The 20,694-nt window shown below is 42.9% G+C and overlaps 1 protein-coding gene across 2 annotated transcripts in view; it reads right to left on the bottom strand.

Moving 5' to 3' along the window:
* The window catches only part of nhsl2 (NHS-like 2), a 93,605-nt gene that overhangs the window by 42,941 nt on the left and 29,970 nt on the right, over positions 1-20,694 (bottom strand). The window contains exon 1 of one of the 2 annotated variants that reach the window (XM_068307967.1): positions 8,843-8,920. The exons of the other annotated variant lie outside the window; for it this stretch is intronic. Coding sequence (XP_068164068.1) covers positions 8,843-8,867 — 25 coding nt within the window. The 5' untranslated portion in view covers positions 8,868-8,920. Of the gene's footprint in view, positions 1-8,842; positions 8,921-20,694 lie in introns of those variants that run through there. 2 annotated transcript variants of the gene reach the window in all.

The following is a 20,694-nucleotide window of genomic DNA, read 5'->3' as shown; positions in this document are numbered from 1 at the left end:
CCTTTTTTTCAAAGAACTTTTTCTGGCATCCCCGGCAATCAAAGACAATCACACAAATAAAGTCCCTGAATCAATACACACACATTCACTAAAAGAGGGGATATTGCTCTCCTGTGGGGGAAACCAAGCTGTCTGAAGTTATTAGACCCTGGAAGTAATTTACAGTGACATGAACCACAACTCATCCCCACCTTCCTGCTATTCACTCATTTAATCTCCTCCCTATTTCACTCCAAAACCCTTCATTCATTCCTGTCCCTAAATCACATCACGTCCCTCCTTTCTTTCCACCCTTTCTCGATCTTCTCCTGCCCCTGGTTTCTGTGTCATCGCTCATTTGTTCTTCCAGGGATTTCCATTGTCTTCTTCTTCCTCTCCTGTCATAACACACACACACACACACACGCACACGCACACGCACACGCACACACACACACACACACACACACACACACACACACACAGTGTAATTAAGAGCAGCCAAGGAGACAAAACTCCTGAACTCAACACAATAAAACAATCGACATGTCACATGGTTCTTAAAGAGCACACATTCTCTTTCATTGTGAGGACCTTTGTTAGTTTTGATCATTATTATTTATTATTATTCTGTTTCTAGTCAAATAAAACCTGTATTCTAATCTGGTTAAAACTGTTTTTCTTAAGATCTCAGGTCACTGTTGGTGATTTCAGTCATTCTAGTGGAGACCAAACCAAGATCTCCGGACACTTCCTCTTATTTCACTAATTCCATGTCAGATTTAACGGATTATTTGATCAAAACAGCTTGAATGATTAATCAAAGGCAGATCTGCAGAAAAATGGTGTCAGTTTAAGGAACACATCCAGATATAAACATGCTTTGATTGGCTGATTTATTTTGCACCACACCCAGTTCCAAGTCAGCGACCCAGGCTTTGACTTTGATTTAAAGTACGACAGACAGATTGAGATGGTTTTGGCAATGAGACCTTTTAGTCTTGTCTTTTTTATCAATAGTATTATATATTGAGTTAGTTACATTAAGAGTTAAATCACGCCAATATTGTCTCCACGGTATATTATGTGCAGACAAGAAACCGACATCTGCATAACACACACGTTTTAATCTCAGGGTGAGCCTAAGAAGCAGAAGAAGCAGGAGTACAGAGCATGGCACATGTGTGTGTGGTGTGTGTTTACGTGCACGTGTGTGTGCATCAGCCTAATTGAAGAGCCAGATGCGTTCCACCATGTTTTGCTACCAGAACAAAGATCCAATTTTATGCTAATTCCTGGTGCAGAGATTTACGTCACTTTGATAATGATGGTTTATCAGACAAGGAAATAATAGCATGACTCACACATACACACACACACACACACACACACACACACACACACACACACACACACACACACACACACACACACACACACACACACACACACACACACACACATCATCTTCCTCACCAAAACTGCCATATGGAGTGAATGACTGTATTTTCAAAATAATAACTTATTTTCAAATGATGCTTTTATTATGACAGTGTAGCCATGGAAACAGCCAAATACGTCTGGCAGGAAACTGCACTGCAACTTACGATGCACACACTCACATAGGCACACATGCACACACTCACACACAGTTATGTCAGGTTTACTCATGTGTGACTGCGTTTTACAAACGTGTGTAATTGTAGCATATAGCTTAAGAATAGATTATACTGTACTGTGCCTACTATTAATATGTGCTTGTGTAAACTACTTAATTCCAGTGGCTTGCATTTATTAAATATGGAATCTGCGCCCATATTTTAACATATTTATGCAAACAAGCAGAAAAAGCGAAACGGCCTCTGATGCAGCATTTAGACTAAAACTCTTGTGTCTGCAGATATTATTGCACATCTGATGAATATTAAATATCCGACTGTTTGGAAAGACTGGAACCATTCCCAGGGTGAGAGGCATAGTGGATATCAAGTGCCCGATTGGAACCCACACTTGCAGCACTTAAGATCCACACAGAAAGACCCAAAGCTGGGATTTGAACCCTCAACTTTAAAATGTGATGCAGCTGCACACATTATAGGAAACACCAACATGAGTCATCAATACTCAGGAAAGGCTGATATCAACAGCCGTCCGGCTGGTCGATCTCACTTTTAATTTCTTTTTGCAACTCCATCAGATCGTGACCCGTTCCATCCGACTCCCACACGCTGATGAGATTTTAATTATTTTCCAACATTTGGTCATGCAGGTTTTATTACTTACAACGCAACGAACAGAAAATCAATCAATCACAGTCACCCCAGCTGAATCAAAAAGCCTGAAATACCTCTCCTGGAGATTTAGCTCCTCAATCATGACAGTGTGAGCGGCATGATCCATTTCTTTTTGCTCTTTTCATTTGACGGCTGAGGCCTATTCATCTCGAACAATTCAACCTTTTTTTTTTTTTTTTTTTTGGAGAGAGACCTCATCAGAGGATGACGGGAGAACCACCTCGACACAACAGACCTGCTTGTAATACAAGAAATTGAAACTAGTGTGTGAATCTGATGAGTTCGGCCACTTCATAGCAGTGATACAGACCAAAAAAAATGATGAAGCTCTTCAATGAATGTTCATAGATTCTCCTAAAATGCAGTGTTAATAAAACATTTCTTTACCAAGCTGCAGGAGCCTGAGTCAGAACAGCATTGAAAGCCTGAAGGACATGCACCCCCTGACTCCTTTAGGGTATTTAGAGCATAGAGTTCTTTAAAACATGCAGAATTCTTGCAGAGGAAGGTTCTCATATTACATTGTAATACTTTAATTACATCTCGATACAGAAAAATGCATCCAGATCTGGTTAAATTTGCTGATGTGCCACAAAAACGGTACGGAAAATAGAAGTTACTATGATGTAATAAGAACAGCTTTGAGTCCTTATGAAAATCTGCATTAAGAGGAAGGAAAAATGATTTTAGATAATCCAAGTTATCCAAAAAAAAAAAAAAAACTACCACCACCAAAGCAGGATTCCTAATTTCTGATGTCATTCTTTTCCGAGCATCAGCACTGGCCAAGTACGAGCATCTCGCTTTTTCTTTTTAGCTCCCAGACCCAAAAATGAGATTTATCTTAATTTGTACCAGTCTGCAAACTACAAAATCCCTCCGGATCCCTTTAAAACTCTCCTTCAGCGATAATCTCCCATCATTTGAATCAAAACGAGGTCAGCATCAGCCCGAATCAAGGATGACTCATCCACGGTGGGTGAGTAGACGGTTTGAAGGTGCAGCGTAGAGCTTTTAACAACAACAAATTAGTGAGATGCTCATTCTGAGGCTCCGCTATGATTACCATAAATAAATAAGATGAGCACTCAACAGGTCCTCAGCACCGTTTTGCATATTTTTGATCTAACAGGCCAGACTCACAGGACAAATACTTTTAGTCACCTACTTTACTCGAGTACTCTCTTTAGCTGTACGTCACAGATTTTTACAGAACACTTGAAAAAAAGTGTCTTTTAAACCAACCAATCAATCAATCAAATAACAAAGAAACGAATCCTCCTGATAATCTGGGATGTTTGTTACTGTTTACTTGGATTTTTTTATGCTTTGCTTCACATCCAGACTGTTGGAACGGATCTAGCAGTTGTAAATTCCCTCACCAGACGTGCTGCTTGCACCTACGCTAATTATTTATTAGAGAGATTGATAACTCACACTGCAGACATCACTGGGCAGGGCACTCCGGGCTGACTCAGCTCTACCGCAGGTCAGGAAGTTTAAGTGTGTGTGTGTGTGTGTGTGTGTGTGTGTGTGTGTGTGTGTGTGTGAGCCCTAGCAGGAAAAAAAAAAAAAAAAGAGGAAGAGTTTGTTTCTGCGTGTCCCGCCTCTCACCTCAGAGGAAAAGACTGCGGCAAACAGGCAGGAAGTGCTCCAAAAGGTCGTTCAAGGTCAATAGCTATTTCCATTTCCACTTCTGCAGCCCCTCCCCATCCACCCCTCTGCCTCAGTTAAGGTCCCGTCTGTGACATTTGACCTTTTCAGCAGAGGTCAATGCACAGTCGTTTTGCTACACTCCATCAATCCTCCTTTAACCCTGCAGTAAATACACAAGCTCTATACAAATCAAGGTGTACTGTACTGACATACACACACACACACACACACACACACACACACACACACACACACACACACACACACACACACACACACACACACAGCTGTTAACATCTAGGTGACACATGCAGCAACTCAAGCTGAACAAAGCTTAAACAACTAAACGATGACACGACTTTGAAGTTATGCTTTTTCCCACTCACTGTGATGCTCCTAAACGCAACAGGACCAAACTCTTTCCATCCCCGGAAAACAGAGAGCAGCTTTTCTTCTCCAAAGGTTTGTTTCTGCTTTTTAAACAAACACAGCGATGATACGTGATGACACTTTAACATTTTGTGTCAGACGGCACTTGTACTGCTTTTAATTTTTCATTCTGCAAATTGCAGCACTGAGAGGCAAAGTCTAGTTAAACTGCTTCGAGAAGACGAGACATGCTACGCTTTTATTTTTGCTTTGTGTGTTCAATAAATTATAATCCTGCTTCTGCTTGGATCTAAATTCCACAGAACACTTAACTTAGAATACTGACAATTCTGTCAGCAGTACTCTGAACATTCTGTCGTTATAACACTAAAACAGCTTTTATATTTTTTTTAAAAAAGCACAAAATTAATAATTTGTCTGTCATTTAACGTCCGCTTCTGAAACAAAATCCCTATCTAGAAGAGCTCACTGACATCTGTGTCTGTGTTGCGTAGAAGGAATCGGAGAAGCAGTAAGTTGCACCTCAACAAGTTTCTCACAATGCAGAGCTGCACCAATCAATATTTCTGGACTAAATTCTCATCAAGTCAAGTAGATTAAGTCGATTTTGTCAAACTGACGGAATTATTCACTCGTCCGAAGCTCCTCCAGCCAAAACATGGAGACCTACAGATAGAAATAATGAGAAAAGCAGCAGTAAGTGGAAACACTCAGCTGAAGTAGTTCATAGTATTGAAAAGGGAGACCTGTGCTTCCAGTTTGGCTCAAATGTTTAACCGTTGGATTAATTTTTTGAGAAAGAACTACAACCCCCATGGAGACCGCATCACTAGGCACCAGTCTGTGATTTGTTTGTTTTTTTGTTTTGGCACCACATTCTGTAGTTCGGTCTGTTTTGACACGGTTAACGTCATTCGACAGCAAACTACGAGCCCCACTGGCTTCCATCGACTGAGCACAGCTCCCACCAGGCTGCACACTGTGTGTGTGTGTGTCAGTGTGTGTGTGTGTGTGTGGTGGGTTGATGTTGTGCAGATCTCCTCCAATAAGACTACAGGCCAATTTATGCACACAGGAATACACCCACATAATGTCCTGAGAGGAAGGCAGTGACTTGGGTCAGATTACTTCCAGGAGTCAGTTTCTTTTAATTTGACATGAAACAACACACTATTTATTTCCTGTAAAGACAAATAAAAATAAAAGCAAATTGATTTATTTCCTCATGAATGGAAAATTATTCAGAAGTTTCTTGAACTGTAAAAAAAAAAAAAAAGCTCTACAGTTAAAGAAAAAGTGAATATGATTTGTTTCATATATATTGTTAAACAAAATAAATAATAAAAAAACAGTGAGGTCACATGTGTCCCAGGATAGCTAAGCTAATAACAGCTAGCTGTACAATTGAATGTAAGAGCTTCTGACTTTTGGCTTGAAAACAAAAAGGTAGTTATATTAGCTATTTACTCATAAAAATCAATAAATAAATTGAATAAAATGATTGGTTAGGGCCAAAACAAACACACACATGCGCGCGCGTGCACACACACACACACAGCAGCTACAATGGAGACAAAATACTCCAGGGAAAGTCACTAAGAGGTCAAAGCCATCATTTGAACGCTCATCTAATTCGATTCACCAGCAGAGTCCAGTATGTAAACACTGAAGTCATCAGAAGTGGACAAATACCAGGCTCACGTCTCTGTTGGAGGGTGAAAGAGAGGGCGAAGGACTTTCTACCTGCAACAAAGAATTTATGGCACCTGCCCACCATCCACCTTGTTATTCCCAGAGCAAACGGCCTGCTCCTTCTTCCTAATGTGTCTCCGGTAACCTTAAAACTGTCCTTGACTGCATGCTTGTTTCCCCCAGCCGGGCTTCAGCTCTTTGAGCCCATTCATGCCTGGTATTAACAGCTATCCTGCATGAACCCATCACGAGTGGACAGCTTTAAGACTGGGAGCTCACGCTTTGCGTTTAAGATGCTGCATGTGACATCGGATGTGAGATCCAAGCTGAGATTCGCCAGATTTAAAAGGAGTCCTGAATACAGGTTGTCTATTCATCAAGCTCTAAACTCTAATTTCAATCAGTCTCAGTGTAAAAGATGAAAAATTTCAAATAGTGTGTTCAAGCAGCTGCTAATGGCAGGTAAGGACTCAGGGTAGCAAACTGGTACAGTGATGCTGAGACAATGCATTTAATGCTGAATTTACAAGTGGGCTCAAATGACTTGGGATTCTCTGTGATGATTTATGAAGTTTCTCCTGACTCAGCACTTCTCAAAATTGAGGGATTATTTTAGGGGGAGCCTGGTGCTCAACGGTGGAGCCAGTAGAAACAACAAACAGCCCATAATGTTCATTAAAGAGGTGCAAATGTAATCCATTACATCTTTTGATGTGGATGGGGGTTGTTTGGGTTTTTTTTTTCGTTTTGAAGCATCCTGGTCCAAACATCTTAGAGGTGAGGAACAAAAAGATTCCAAACACGTTTGTGTAGATATCCAGTGAGTCTTCAGGGTGTGTTTGGTGAATTCACACCTCTGCCTCAGATCAGATCACTCAGAGTGAATTTAATACCAGGTCTAAACAGGGTCAAAGTAATATCATTACAAACTGATTTTCCCCTCCTACCCTCCCCCTTCTGCCCTCCTTATTCCTCAGGCTTGTGCTCACCTCATTCTTCTATCCATCATGCTTTGCAGGCGAGCCGATCAGAAGATTGAGGCGCCGCATTTAGCAACTCGTCTGCACAAAAATTCGATAAGACTTGATTTCTTTCCCCTTCGTTTTCAGATTAAACTCGAGCAGCGGCCGAGAGCGGATAAGAGACGCTGAAGGAAAATAAGAGAGAGGGGAAGGGAGATAATGAGCCAAGCGTGCATGAGTGTGCAACCGTGGAACGAGGCACGATGTAGAAGTGTGTGAAATACTGCATGTGTGTGTGTGTGTGTGTGTGTGTGTGTGTGTGTGTGTGTGTGTGTGTGTGTGTGTGTTTACCACTAGCATTGAACATTCACATGTTTAAATTTTCCATATTAGAGTTTGAAACATTAAAAAGTGAAGGCCTGTGCTGCGTCTGTGTACGTGTGTGTGTATGTGTGTGTGTGTGTGTGTGTGTGTGTGTGTGTGTACTTGTGTGTTGGATATTCTATAACTGCTTTAATGGAAACCATTGTAGCTGAGAGCAAAACCACAGTGTGACCCAGCCAGAGTCAAAATGCATTATCAGCAGCATATTCAAACCAGTGTATGTGTGTGTGTGTGTGTGTGTGTGTGTGTGTGTGTGTGTGTGTGTGTGTGTGTGTGTGTGTGTATGAGAAGTAGCAACACACTCCCCCCACGCCACCTCGCTTGACCTTGCAGCAATTTAACAAGCGTGTGTGAAGACTTCTGAGGGCAAGAAAGGAGAACATGGAGTAAAGTTTGTGCTCCTCAGCACACAGGGAGACATTTAGAGTTGATAACACACACACACACACACACACACACACACAATTACAAACACACACCAACTTCTGTTTTCTGTGAAACCAGGTACGGTTTTGTTCACGTGGAGATCTGAGAGTTCCCAAACACAACATGCTGAGCTTGAGGGAAATTGTTCATTTTTCTTTAAAAGCGCAGCATTGTTGTAATCAATCCACCACTGGGAGCTTCTGGTAGCAGTTAGCATCTGATTTAAGAGAAGAAAACCAGCTCATAAAATCTTCTAACTAAGGAGAAAGCAACTCCACATCCTCCAAGCAGAAGATAAATGATGGGAAGATAAATTATCGCTGCCACCGTGTTACTTTGTGACTAGATGCTGCTGTGTTCTACGTTTACCAGTTTTGCAGAATCAAAAGAAGTGAAAGTTATCAAGAGGAATTCAGTTTTATCCAAAATGCATACACATTTGAATATTTTACAACCCGTCATGCAGTGTGGAATAAGAGGATTTCCCGGCCATTAAGAAGAAATAAAATGGGGAAAAATCCACATAAAAAATTTATATTGAGCTTTTTAAAGTTGTCACACATCATTTTCTATCCAAAACAAGCTCAGAGTCTCTGATGTTTGTTATTTACTGTGCATCTACATGTTTTTCTGCAACACTGTGTGCTTTCATTCTCAACTCCTGCGAGATTCTTTATCTCTGTGCCAAACACCAGGTATTATTATACTGATCCAGCCTCTCAAAGCTGTGAAACGATTCATGCCAGACTTCCTCACAAACACACACACACACACACACACAAGCCAGTAGCTATGATGCTATGAATGTTAAACAATTTCCACATTGCTAGAAAATACCAAAGTCATGGCCACCAACGGCTGCATGTGAATGTTTCTCGATGCACGTGCTCGTGCTACTCGCACTAATGTCAAGTGTAACATTCCTGAGCTTTTCTTATCACGAGAAAAAGTGTCCGTCTTCATTTCAGTACCACTCCCCTCCTCGTCCCAGCTTCTCAAACACTTAACCCCATTTCCACTACAAAAGAACAAAAACCATTCCCGGCGTCTTTTCCTTACCTGATCTGGCCCAGAAAACCTCCATGTCTGTATTCCTAAACTTTCTCCAGCTCGGAAACTGTTCTAACTAGGAGGGAAAAGTAGAGAGGAGGAGGAGGAGGAGTAGGAGGACAGGCAGAGGAGGAGAAGCCAGCTGCCCTCTGAGGTAAACCCAGTGACTCATTCGGGCTCTGAGTGTGTCAGCTGGCAGAGACAGAAGGAGAGACGGGGGGAAAGAAAGAAAGAAAGAAAGAAAGGCAAGAAAGAAAGAAGTTGTGAAGTGTTCTCTCGTGGTGAGAGAGGAGAGAAAGGGAGGAAGCTGATGGTGCCTTGCCTCCACCTTCTTTTTTTTTTTCTTTCTTCCTCTTTGCTGCAAACACTTCCTTTACTCCTTCCTGTCTGCCCCTCCAGCTCTCACCTTACAGGAATGTCCATGGACTGAATGGATCGGAGGGAAATATCATCAAATACCCTCAATAGACAATGAAATACTATCATAGTGGTTGATTCTGAAGCAGACTTAACCTGTTTGTCAAAATGTGGCTTTTACTGCACCTAATCATGGATTGATGCCATCAAAAGGGAAAGAACAATAAAGTAATAAAATAAATATGGATTGAGGCCTTTTAGAAATATTTCCGATAGAAATAACAAAGATGGGCTTTGACATGTTAGACTGAATTAAAGAGGCACATAACATAGTTGACTGGAAACCCAACGGAACTTTTACAACATACCGTTGGTGCAGAAACACCACAGATGAAGTCGAATATAAATGATCGCTATCTGATGATCTCGAGGGGCCGACTGACAGTTATATTTAACTACAGGAATCTGAACCACAGCTGAAACCTCTTGATTTTTGTTAAGCTATTTAAACGGGACTGATGTTGCCTTCAGTGACATCTGTTTACCCCGTCAGAGCCATAGAAACGACCACGCATCCCGACGAACCACAGCGAAATAACTCATTTTACATATCCCCCACCCCCCCATTCTGATGAAAACACCAACTGAGTTCGTCTATAAAGCAAGAAAACTGTGAAATTTAAATGCTGCTATTGTCTTCACTGGGAAGCTTTTATTTTTATTATTCTCCTCAAAGTCCTATAATACCATCAGGGCCTAGACCATAATCTATGTCTGTTGTCGGTGCAGACCGGCTCCTTTACTTCCTGTCCTCACCCGTCACTTCCTGTACGCTTCCAACGCGCTTTTTTTATGTTATACGTTTGACTACACGTTTCTTCGTCCCTCAGTTTTTTGATCCTTACCAGTATACATGCAATGCACAGCAGTGGGTGCAACAAGTATTCTGAATACCTGGAATCTGGAAGCCGGCCTAGGACTTTTTCGGGACAGTAATATGCCGAGTTTGCAGATCCCAAACGCAGAATGAAATCCAACAACTGGGGCTCCTTTCAGGGAAGCATTAACACCCCACCCCCAACGGACCCGGAGACACTGCTCCGTTTCCATTAATACAGAAAGTGGATTTAAAGTTCTACAGGAGAGCTCCAGGGATGCATTAAGGTTAAAACTGTCTCATGAAGCACTGAGACCTCAGAGATGATGCAGACGGAGTTTCGCTGCAGGCGAACTGAGCGGTCTGAATGCTGCTGTCCATCAGACAGAAAGCACTGGGCTGAAATTTAGTGGTGGAGAATGACGGGATCAGCCGCTGGCGACAGAACACAAGATGCTCCCTGTGTTCATTATCTAGCAAGGTGGCATTGTTGCTGTTGTTGTGTGTGTGCAAAATCTTAAAGCCCCTTTGGTTTTATGAAGCCATATTTTACGGCGGCTGTCATGTGACTCCAGACATGACAGCTGTGAAACAAAGGGAGAAAATTTATAGCGAGTCATTGTGAAATACATTTTTATTTGTTTTCTTTCTTTTTCTTTAGCTCGTTTAGACATGACTAACTTGAGATCTGCTGCAGAACTAACTAGAACCACGGCAGTCAGAGACTGCAACATCCCGTGACACCCCTGAATTCAAAATTTTACCTTGACCTACTTTCATAGATCAAAGCACTAGCTTTGATCTTGTGCTTTGATCAATGAAAGTAGCTTTGATCTATGGTCTTACTCACACTGGCCCTCTCCCTCGTCTTTCTACCTTATCCGGTTCCTGAGTGTACAAAAGCTGAAATTTGACCTTGACCTAGTTTTCTCAAGTTCATCATCTCATTTTATCCCCTTTGCCGCCTGAGTAATGTGGCTTTTGTTTCATCTTTCTATCTGCAACGGTTGCGAAAATATTTGGTGGACTTACTAACAGACAGACGTACGGACGAACACACGAACGCTGACATTTACAATTCATCACCGCTCTGAAGCAGGATGTAAATGTCCTGCAGCACCTGAAAGCATCTCTATCATTCTCTTAGAATTTTTTTTCTCCTCTTTTCTTGAACATATCGCTCAAAGACAAACAGAATCAAACGTGCAATCGACATTCTCACACACATTTCTCTGTTGCGAACTTTGCATAATGACTTACTATAATTAAATTTAAATAAACTGTACACTTAAATACAACACAAGGCATTTTAAGGCAGCATCTGTTCTTAATTGTCCCCATCCTCCTTTGTTTCAATGCACCATTAATTCTGATGAGGAAGACGAGGGATATAAGGTAATAAACAGCCTGCAAGAACAGAAGACTATAGAACATTATAGTTGAGATAAACCTCATTAGAATGAGTAGAACTTCCAGATGAACTCATGTAAAGTGAAAAGGAAACCACTGTCCATTTAATACCTAAACTCTTTTTGAGCCATTTGTTGTTTTTTGGTCTAATCTTAATGTGGGACAGACTGAGAATATATTAAAACATGCATGTTCTCTCGAAAAAAAATAAAAATATGAAGACACTGCTTTCTGTTCCACCAATAGTGTCCCTTCACATCCGACTGGTGACACTTCTATACTTTCTACCTCTGATGCTCGAGTCCAACACTGTTAATTTCATTCAGGCTCAACAGGGAACACGCAGTTTCACACAAATTTCTCACTTGTTAAACATTTCGATTGGTGGTAACATGGAAAAAGCCAGCGAGGGAAGGTTTACTCTTTTGCTTTGTTCCATTCAGATCATTCTCTTTCTGAATTTGTGCCTGACCTTGGCTTTCCACTGACCTTGTATATAACCGCGCCACACGGAATGTAGACATTCATTTTGGTGCCGCACGCATCATATTGTAATGTGGACGAAGGCCACATCAAAAGGGACGGCTGGTTGTTGGTGGATGTCTGCAGCCGATTGAAGGCTTCCCATCGCTGCTTGTTGGTGGTTTAATTTGATCACATGATGATCAGGAACACACATGCTTATTGGTGACTGTCAGTCCTCCAATCAGCATTGAGCTCTCCTGCTTTAACGCCTGTAACATCTCAACAGCATCTTCAGTCATTCACTCCAAGGCAGCGCTTCCTGTCACCTCTCTCACATTTTCTCCTTCTTCTCATCTGCATTGTTTGGCTCTCTTTCAGCATCTCTCCTCTCTTATCATCGCTCCTCTTGCGCCGCTCTTTTTTTTTTTTTTCACCTTCCGTATCTCTCCTCTGATCTCTGAAATCGCTCTCTCCAAACCTTCCTCCTCCTCCTCAACTCCATCCAATTATCTCAACATGCGCTCGCTCTCTCTCTTTCCCTTCCTCTCCCCTCGTCTCCCTCGCTCTTGCTGCAGGCAGCTGGTTTTTTGCTGAAAATGACATCATCCGTTTGAAATTATATGAATGAATATGTTCTGTGCAAACGGGTTAATGAGAAAAGAACACATAGTTCCAAGAAACGATGATGGAAAATAAGCAATTTTCTTTTCTTTTTTCTTTTTTTTGCAAAAACTAAGAGTAAGACGTTTTGAATCTGTCCCCATGAAATTTTCAGGTGACTGTCAACATGAAGACCAGGCATCGGACTCAAATTTAACCTTTGAATTAACAAGCAAACATTTTATTTTTGTCTTTTATTTTATCTTTTTATCTTTTATTGACATTGAGAAAAAATATAGCGCCGCCCCTGTGTTTGACTTTAGATCACGGTCTGGCAGCGTCACACAGCAAGCGTCTGCATCTGGTGTGATGTTTAATTTTTTTAACTGTGCGTCATGCACATAATATCATCCTCACACCTCCACCGCTTTCTTTAGACATACTTTCTGTAATGTCAGTACCAACAATTACACCTTTAGAATATTTGTAGACAAGGGTGAAATGCAATAAAGGTGTCACCTGGAACAAGCGACGTGCGAAATAAGCTGGATGGTGACAGGCAGGAAAGTGTTCCTGCTCCAAACATGAGCAGACCACAGAAGAAGTATTCAAGCTTAATATGAGAAAACTCAAGAAAAGGTTTCTTCCTTTGCCTAAATGATATGCAAACAACAAAAGTTATCATCAACATCAACTCTCCCTGTATCGCATCAGCATCACAGTACTTCCATCATCTTCTATCCCACCTGTTTCCAGATTTCATCAGTGCACCTGAAGGCAACACTTCCTTTATAGTCGGACCCTCATCGTGAGACTCCTGGACCATGAAAACCTGCCACTAAAATCTAGATGACATTAGCATCATTAAAAGTTCCAGTCAATCTAGAAAAAAAACCTGTATGTCATTAATATCTCCTTCAGAATGTAAATCAGTAACTTTTGAAGATGCACCAAATTTGATATCAAATTTAGAATTAGGATCGGATAAAGGCAGTTTCTGCTGATTTTAGTTGATTCCTTATATTTTTTACAACCAAAGTACTGTAAAAGTATTAAAATATTTTGGATAACCAGATCTGGTATTGTGTTATTATGAAGCTAAGCTGTATGACCTCCTGCATTGTCCCTGAACTCAAGAAAGGACGCCCTACTGAGCTCAACGACTACCAACCGGTCGCTCTTACCTCCCATGTAATGAAGACCCTAGAGCGACTGGTCCTGGAGCTCATGAGTCCACAGGTGCAGGGTGCTATGGACCCTCTCCAGTTCGCCTATCAGGCCAAGGTTGGGGTTGACGACGCTGTCTTGTACCTCCTCCACCGCGTGCTCTCCTACCTGGACGCCGGGGGCTGTGCCGTCAGAGTGCTCTTCTTCGACTTTTCAAGCGCCTTCAACACCATCCAGCCCCGGCTCCTGCAGGATAAACTGACCTCCATGGCTGTGGACCCCTACCTCGTGAGCTGAATCACGGACTACCTAACGGACAGCCCCCAGTACGTCCGTATGGGGGACTGTTTGTCTTCTATGGTGACCAGCAGCACGGCGGCGCCACAGGGGACCGTTCTCTCCCCCATTCTCTTCACCCTCTACACATCGGACTTCAAGCACAACTCGGATACCTGCAACATACAGAAGTACTACGACGACACTGCGATAGTGGCATGTATCCGGGAGGGTGATGGGGGGGGGGTACAGGGCGTTAGTGGCTGACTTCGTGGAGTGGTGCCAACAGAACCAGCTCCAGCTCAACGTCTCCAAGACAAAGGAGATGGTGCTGGATTCCCGGCGGGTGCCTCCCTCTCCACAACCAGTGATCATGGAGGGCAGTGAGGTGGAGGTGGTAGAAAACTATAAGTACCTGGGACTGCAGCTAGACAGCAGACTGGACTGGTCACTCAACTCTGACTGTGTGTACAAGAAGGGGCAGAGCAGGATGTACTTCCTGAGGAGGCTGGCCTCCTTCAACATCTGTCCTGAGCTCCTCCTCATGTTCTATCAGTCCGTAGTCTCCAGTGTGCTGTCATACGCCATTGTGTGTTGGGGTGGGGGGACCAGGAAAAGAGATATGGACCGTCTGAACAGACTCATCCGCAGAGCGGGCTCAGTGGTCGGTCCGAGCCTGGACTCTGGATACGCTTCTGGAGAGCAGGACCACGTCTAACGTCAGGGCCATCATGAACAACACCAGCCCCCCCTACACACCACCTTCTCCCAGCAGAGAAGCACCTTCAGCGGCAGACTGCTGTCACACAGCGCCTCCACAGAGAGGCTGAGGTCCTCCTTCGTGCCCCGTGCCATCAGGGGGTACAATGACTCTCTCAGGAGGAGCGGGGGGGAGGTGGTGAGGTCAGCACACGGTTGAATGGATTTTATTTAATTTTATACTATTTATATTTTAATTTTATACTGTCTATATTTTTAATTTTATACTGTTTATATTTTAGTTATAGTTTAGTATATAAGTCCTGTTAGTGCTGCATGTGTCTGTTAGTGTAGTGTATGTCTTGCGGTATGTCCTGTGATGTCAGTGTTTCTTTTTCTCCTGGTGTTTAATCCAGTATGTATTGGTGATGTAATACCTGAGCAGTGGATATGTGCAATTTCCTCCAGGATTAATAAAGTATCTATCTATCTATGCTAAAGGTTACCATAGGAGGATGCTAATAACTGATGCTGCAACTATAACACCAATTCCTGACGTATACACTAGTTTATTTAACCTATTAACAACGCTTTCCATCAGTCACGCCTCTGGCCTCTGATCATAACGTCATCATGGCAGCAATCACAGTAAATTACGCAGCAATTACAATGCGGTGGCGTGCAGCACGTGGCGACGGGGATGTGAGCCCGTCGTTAGGAGTGGATGCAGACTCTAAGGAAGCTGATTGAAGTCAAGGTCAAATGCATCGTGCACATTATTGCAGCACAGCAGGTGTGTGAAGGATGGCTGGCTGTCGGTTAGTGTTAACACTTACATATATGGCTTCTGTACAGCACAATACACACACACACACACACACACACACACACACACACACACGCACACACACACACGCACACACACACACACACACACACACACACACACACACCTATCTCCAGGGGATATTTGTGAGCATATGGGTGTGTTTACTCTCAGTCGGATCTGTGAACGCTCTGCAGCTCTGCAGCTTGATATAAACAGTGTTTCAACACAACATCCTCCTTTTCCTCTCTCCCCCCCCCCCACGCCTCCCTCATCTTCCCATTTCTGTCTGTCGTCCATCGATATTTCCAACCCTCCAAATATCAAGCATTTTTTCAATTCCCCTCCTCCTGTCATTTTGGATCTGCTTCATCCTCCTTTTCACCTGCCCCCTCTCTGACTCCTCTCTTCCTCCTTGCCTTCCTTATCATCCGATAAGCATGCCAGTTAGTGATTTACAAGGGCTGTCATCTCCACTTCCTTTTCCCTTCCCCTTCTCCTGCACACAGTCACTACACCAATCTCTCTCTCACCCTCTGTCTCTATCCCTCTCTGTCTCTCCCTTAGAGATCATTAAAGAGCCCACTAGTAATCCCATCCATCCCTGCAGGACGAGGCAGCACAACTGAGCAATCACGCGTTATAACACATCGCTGTAACAAATACAAACTCATGCATGCACAAAACTGCAGCATGTGGCAGCGGCGGCGTGTGAAATGTGTGAAACATAAACCCCCCCCGTAGTATTTTAGCACACATGGATGGACTTTCAGCTCAGCAGCAGCGGTACAACCAAAGGCTATCATCATGACACACTCACACAGAAACACACATATCGCTCAAAAAAAAAAAAAAAAAAAACAACAGTCATAGACAAAGAGGAGAAGACCAGTTGACCTAGTTCATTCAAAACTGGCAACCCGGATTTGAAGGAAACGCTGACTAGAGAAGATGGAAGATGGATGGATGAATGGATGGATGAATGCATGAATGGATAGATGAATGCATGAATAGATTGATGGATTTTTTTGAAGGATAGATGATTCAAAATACACCTTTTTGATACACATATCAGGAATCAGAGATTCTAGGGGCCATGAGAACTCATGGAATTGCTAATTAATACTAGATCTGATGGATCAATAGACAGACAGACAGACAGACAGACAGCTCGAGGACTGACTGATAAATGGATGATTAATGGACGTTTGCCAGCTTAGACGTAGGTGTGAATGGAGCGGCGTACGGACGTTTTGCATGGATATACATGTAAAAAAAAAACATCATGGATGGAGAGATAACGAATAAAAGGAAATACAAGACCAATCCATCAATAATTAGAAATTGGTAGATTGGTGGTCAGGGAGGAAGAGATGCATGATTAAGAGGATGGCGGGGTGAGAAGACGCATGCATTGACGTTGAGACACTTTGGACCCTGAAATTGGGAGGGTGAATGGAGGCAACGAGGGGCTGGGTGCAGAAGCATCAGTGGAGGAAAGGAAAAATGTGAAGTGAGAAATGTTGGATGGAAGGATGTAAAAAAATCCAGAGATGGGTGCAGAAAAAGTACAAAAATAAATTAAAAAAATGGGTGAATGAACGCAGACCGGAATTTGTGTGTGATAAATGAATGGACGGCAGATGTACGGAAGTGAGTCGGATGAATTGACGTTTTTGACACGAGCGTTGAAAGATATAAGGGTAAGATTGACGAACAAATGGAGGGAAATGACAATACATATTAAAGAATAAAGTACCTGTTGCCGATTTGGGTCTGTGCCTTCCTTTGGTGCGTCGTTGGGAATTGCCCATACTATTCTTCCTGTCCCAAAACATCACCGCTTCATTCCACACACACTCACTGACTGACTGACTAACGCAGAGAGAGAGAGGCTGACGAGGTGTGTGTGTGTCTTGCGTGTTGAAGCACGCAAGTGTGTAAGGCAACCAAGAAAGTGTTGAGAGGGAAGACGGAGCGTCACAGCATCACTGAAGCTGCCTGTATCCGGTGTGTGTGACTGCGGCTGGAGGCGAACGAGAGAGGGAGAGAGAGGGAAGAGTGTGTGTCCTATACGCTATATGTATGTGTGTGTGTGTGCGTGAGTGTGTGTGAGAGAGAGAGAGCCTGAGTGCACCCTGCTACGTGAGCTGTTGACAAAGCAGGCGGTGAGCTGGTGTGTGTTGGAACATGAATCTGTAAAAATGGATGTATGTGTGTGAGAGAAAGTGTGTGAGAGCACTTCTACACATTACGTGTCAAGGTTTGGGTGTAGCCAATAACCATAGGTGTGTATTAGTGTGTGTCTCTGTGTGTGTGTATGAGAGAAAGAGAGAGATAGAGAGGGAGGAAGGGAGGGAGCATCGGTTGTGTTGATGAGCTTCCAGCCAGTCGCATCCAGCTGCTGCTGTTCAATTCATAAAGAGCCATGCAGGAAACAGCCAATCAGAAGCCAGAGATCGAGAGAGAGGGAGATGGAGTTAGCATGAGGAACATGAGAGCGAGGGGAGAGACAGGGAGATGAGGATGAGTGAAAGAGGAAGAGCAAGAAATGGGAAAGAAAGGGAGGGGCTAGAAGAGAATCGGTTATTTAAAATAATAGTAACCGCCATTCCCGTCATTCACTCAATGCTGACCCCCCCCTGGACTCTGCTCTGCAACTTTGTTTTGAAACTTTGTTGCATCATAAGTTGCCGCAATTTTTCCATCTCCCTCTGATTCTCCATCCTCTGCTCCGTAACAGGATCCTGTGTTACCGTAGGGACAGATCTACAGTATGTTAACTAATTGCCAATTTAAAAATCCTAAAGCCACCTATCTATTTATATTTACATGGAACGTTATTAACCGGTTCGGGAACTTTTTTTTGTTTTTTGTTGTTTGTTCCAACCGGTCCAGGAACGACAATTCTTGGGTGGAAACGTAAAACCGGAAACGTTATATTACTGTTTCTGTTTGGAACCAACCCATTGGCAAAACATTTTGATTCAAAGCCCTCGATAAAAATATACAACCACCCATCCCATCATCTAGATTCTGTTAGACGGATGTCCTGCAGTCATTCATAATGAGAGCATGAGCAAAGGTCAAAAAACCAACAAGGCAACAGAAGATCCAGCCTCTATAGCTCCAACAAGGCCCAACGAAACTTCACATGTCTATCCTAAGCCCCGCCTCCTGTCATAAACTTTCACAGGAGTCATTTCAGTTGTTTTTGCATAAACAACCAAAAACATCAAAGAATCTTCTTCTTCTTCTTTCGACTTTTCCCTTCAGGGTCGCCACAGCCAATCAATTGCCTCCATCTAACCCTGTCTTCTGCATCCTCTTCTCTCACACCAACTACCTTCATGTCCTCTTTCACTACATCCATAAACCTCCTCTTTGGTCTTCCTCTAGGCCTCCTGCCTGGCAGTTCAGAACTCAGCATCCTTCTACCAATATATTCACTATCTCTCCTCTGGACATGTCCAAACCATCTCAGTCTGGCCTCTCTGACTTTATCTCCAAAACTTCTAACATGTGCTGTCCCTCTGATATACTCATTCCTGATCCTATCCATCCTGGTCACTCCCAGAGAGAACCTCAGCATCTTCATCTCTGCTACCTCCAGCTCTGCCTCCTGTCTTTTCTTCAGTGACACTGTCTCTAGACCAAACAACATTGCTGGTCTCACCACAGTTTTGTACACCTTTCCTTTCATTTTATCTGAAACTCTTCTATCACACATCACACCTGACACTTTCCTCCACCCGTTCCATCCTGCCTGTACACGCTTCTTCACCTTTTCTATGAAGAAGAGCGTACAGGCACAGAAAACCAACTAATATACAAAAAAACAACAAAGCCCAAAAAATAAGCTGACAAAACCTCTGTTCAAACAAAGATATTTTACACGACGTTAAGGTCACAATTTCCATCAGCGTTTGAAATCGGGACTGGAAACGTTTGACTGAATTTAATACTCTAAAGATCTACGACTGTGCTTCCAACTATGGGGTAGCGTTTAGGGGGGATGTGCTCTGTTTATTTGACCACGGTGTGTTTGATGTCGCTAACGCTTCTGAATGCTTACCAAATCCCTGCAGAAGCTGCGGCACCAGATTAGCATCTGTGGTTCTGGAAGAAAATGTTTAAAGAACACATCTGCCTGTCCACATACTTTTGGCCATTAGTTCAACTGCAGAGAGAAAGAGAGAGAGAGAAATAGGATTTATGGAGAAAGGCTGCAGGGAATGACGAGGAGGGAAGGAGGGAAAAGAAAAGAAGTCCATACTCAGAGTCAGAGGAATGAATAAATGAAGACGAGTGAAACTGGGTGGGTTCAGACAGAGGGAGAGAAATCGAAAGTGAAGGCAGCGGTGCAGGGGAAGAGATTGAGAGTGGAGAGAGGAGAAACGGGGAGAATACAGAATGAGGGTGAGGTTTACACACACCGTCAACCTCATCTGTCCCCCATTTCTGCCTTTACCCCTCCTCTGTTAGCCCCCTTCTTTTTCCCTCTCCTCCTTTCATCGCATCAGCACATCAGTCTGGTAAACCACAGGTGGCACATGCTGCGTTTAAGACTCACTGGAAATTCCAGAAAAAACACAAGATCCAATTCAAGAAAACTGCTTTGAACACACAGCTGGGTTCAAATTACTCCTCTGAAATTCACTTCTCACATCTCTGTAACATGAAGTCATAGTATTACAAACTATTTAGTTCATTTTATGTTTGCATCATTTATATATTAATGGAATTGTCTATAGTACAATTCTGACAAAGACGTGATCTAATTGATTTTATTTGATATATGCATTATTTTTTCCAGTTTACCTTCATCTTGAAAGCAAACTTTTGTTACATAAAAGGTTAGCAAAGAGTTTAGCTTCTATGATATCAAACCCATTAATAAATGATGTTATGTTTGGTTTTCAAGTCCCTTTGTTCCTTTTCCGTCCTCTCAATAAATTTCAGTCTCAGTGTCTAAAAGCAGACGGACCCTCTATCTGCTCTTCTATGGATCCATAACAGCCAGAGTCAACCTGCTGCCATCATAAATCTTCCCCAGCCTTCCTCCTCCTCCAGCCCTTCTTTGTCTTGTCACCTCTCCTCCTCCTCCTCCTCTTCCTCCTCTTCTTTGCTGCTGTATCACACATCAACAGCTGATAGAAAAAAAAAGGCGCTGAATGTACTGCA

This window comes from Antennarius striatus, chromosome 23 (assembly GCF_040054535.1).
Source record: "Antennarius striatus isolate MH-2024 chromosome 23, ASM4005453v1, whole genome shotgun sequence".
NCBI lineage: Eukaryota > Metazoa > Chordata > Actinopteri > Lophiiformes > Antennariidae > Antennarius > Antennarius striatus.
This window is presented reverse-complemented; position numbering and strand designations above follow the sequence as displayed.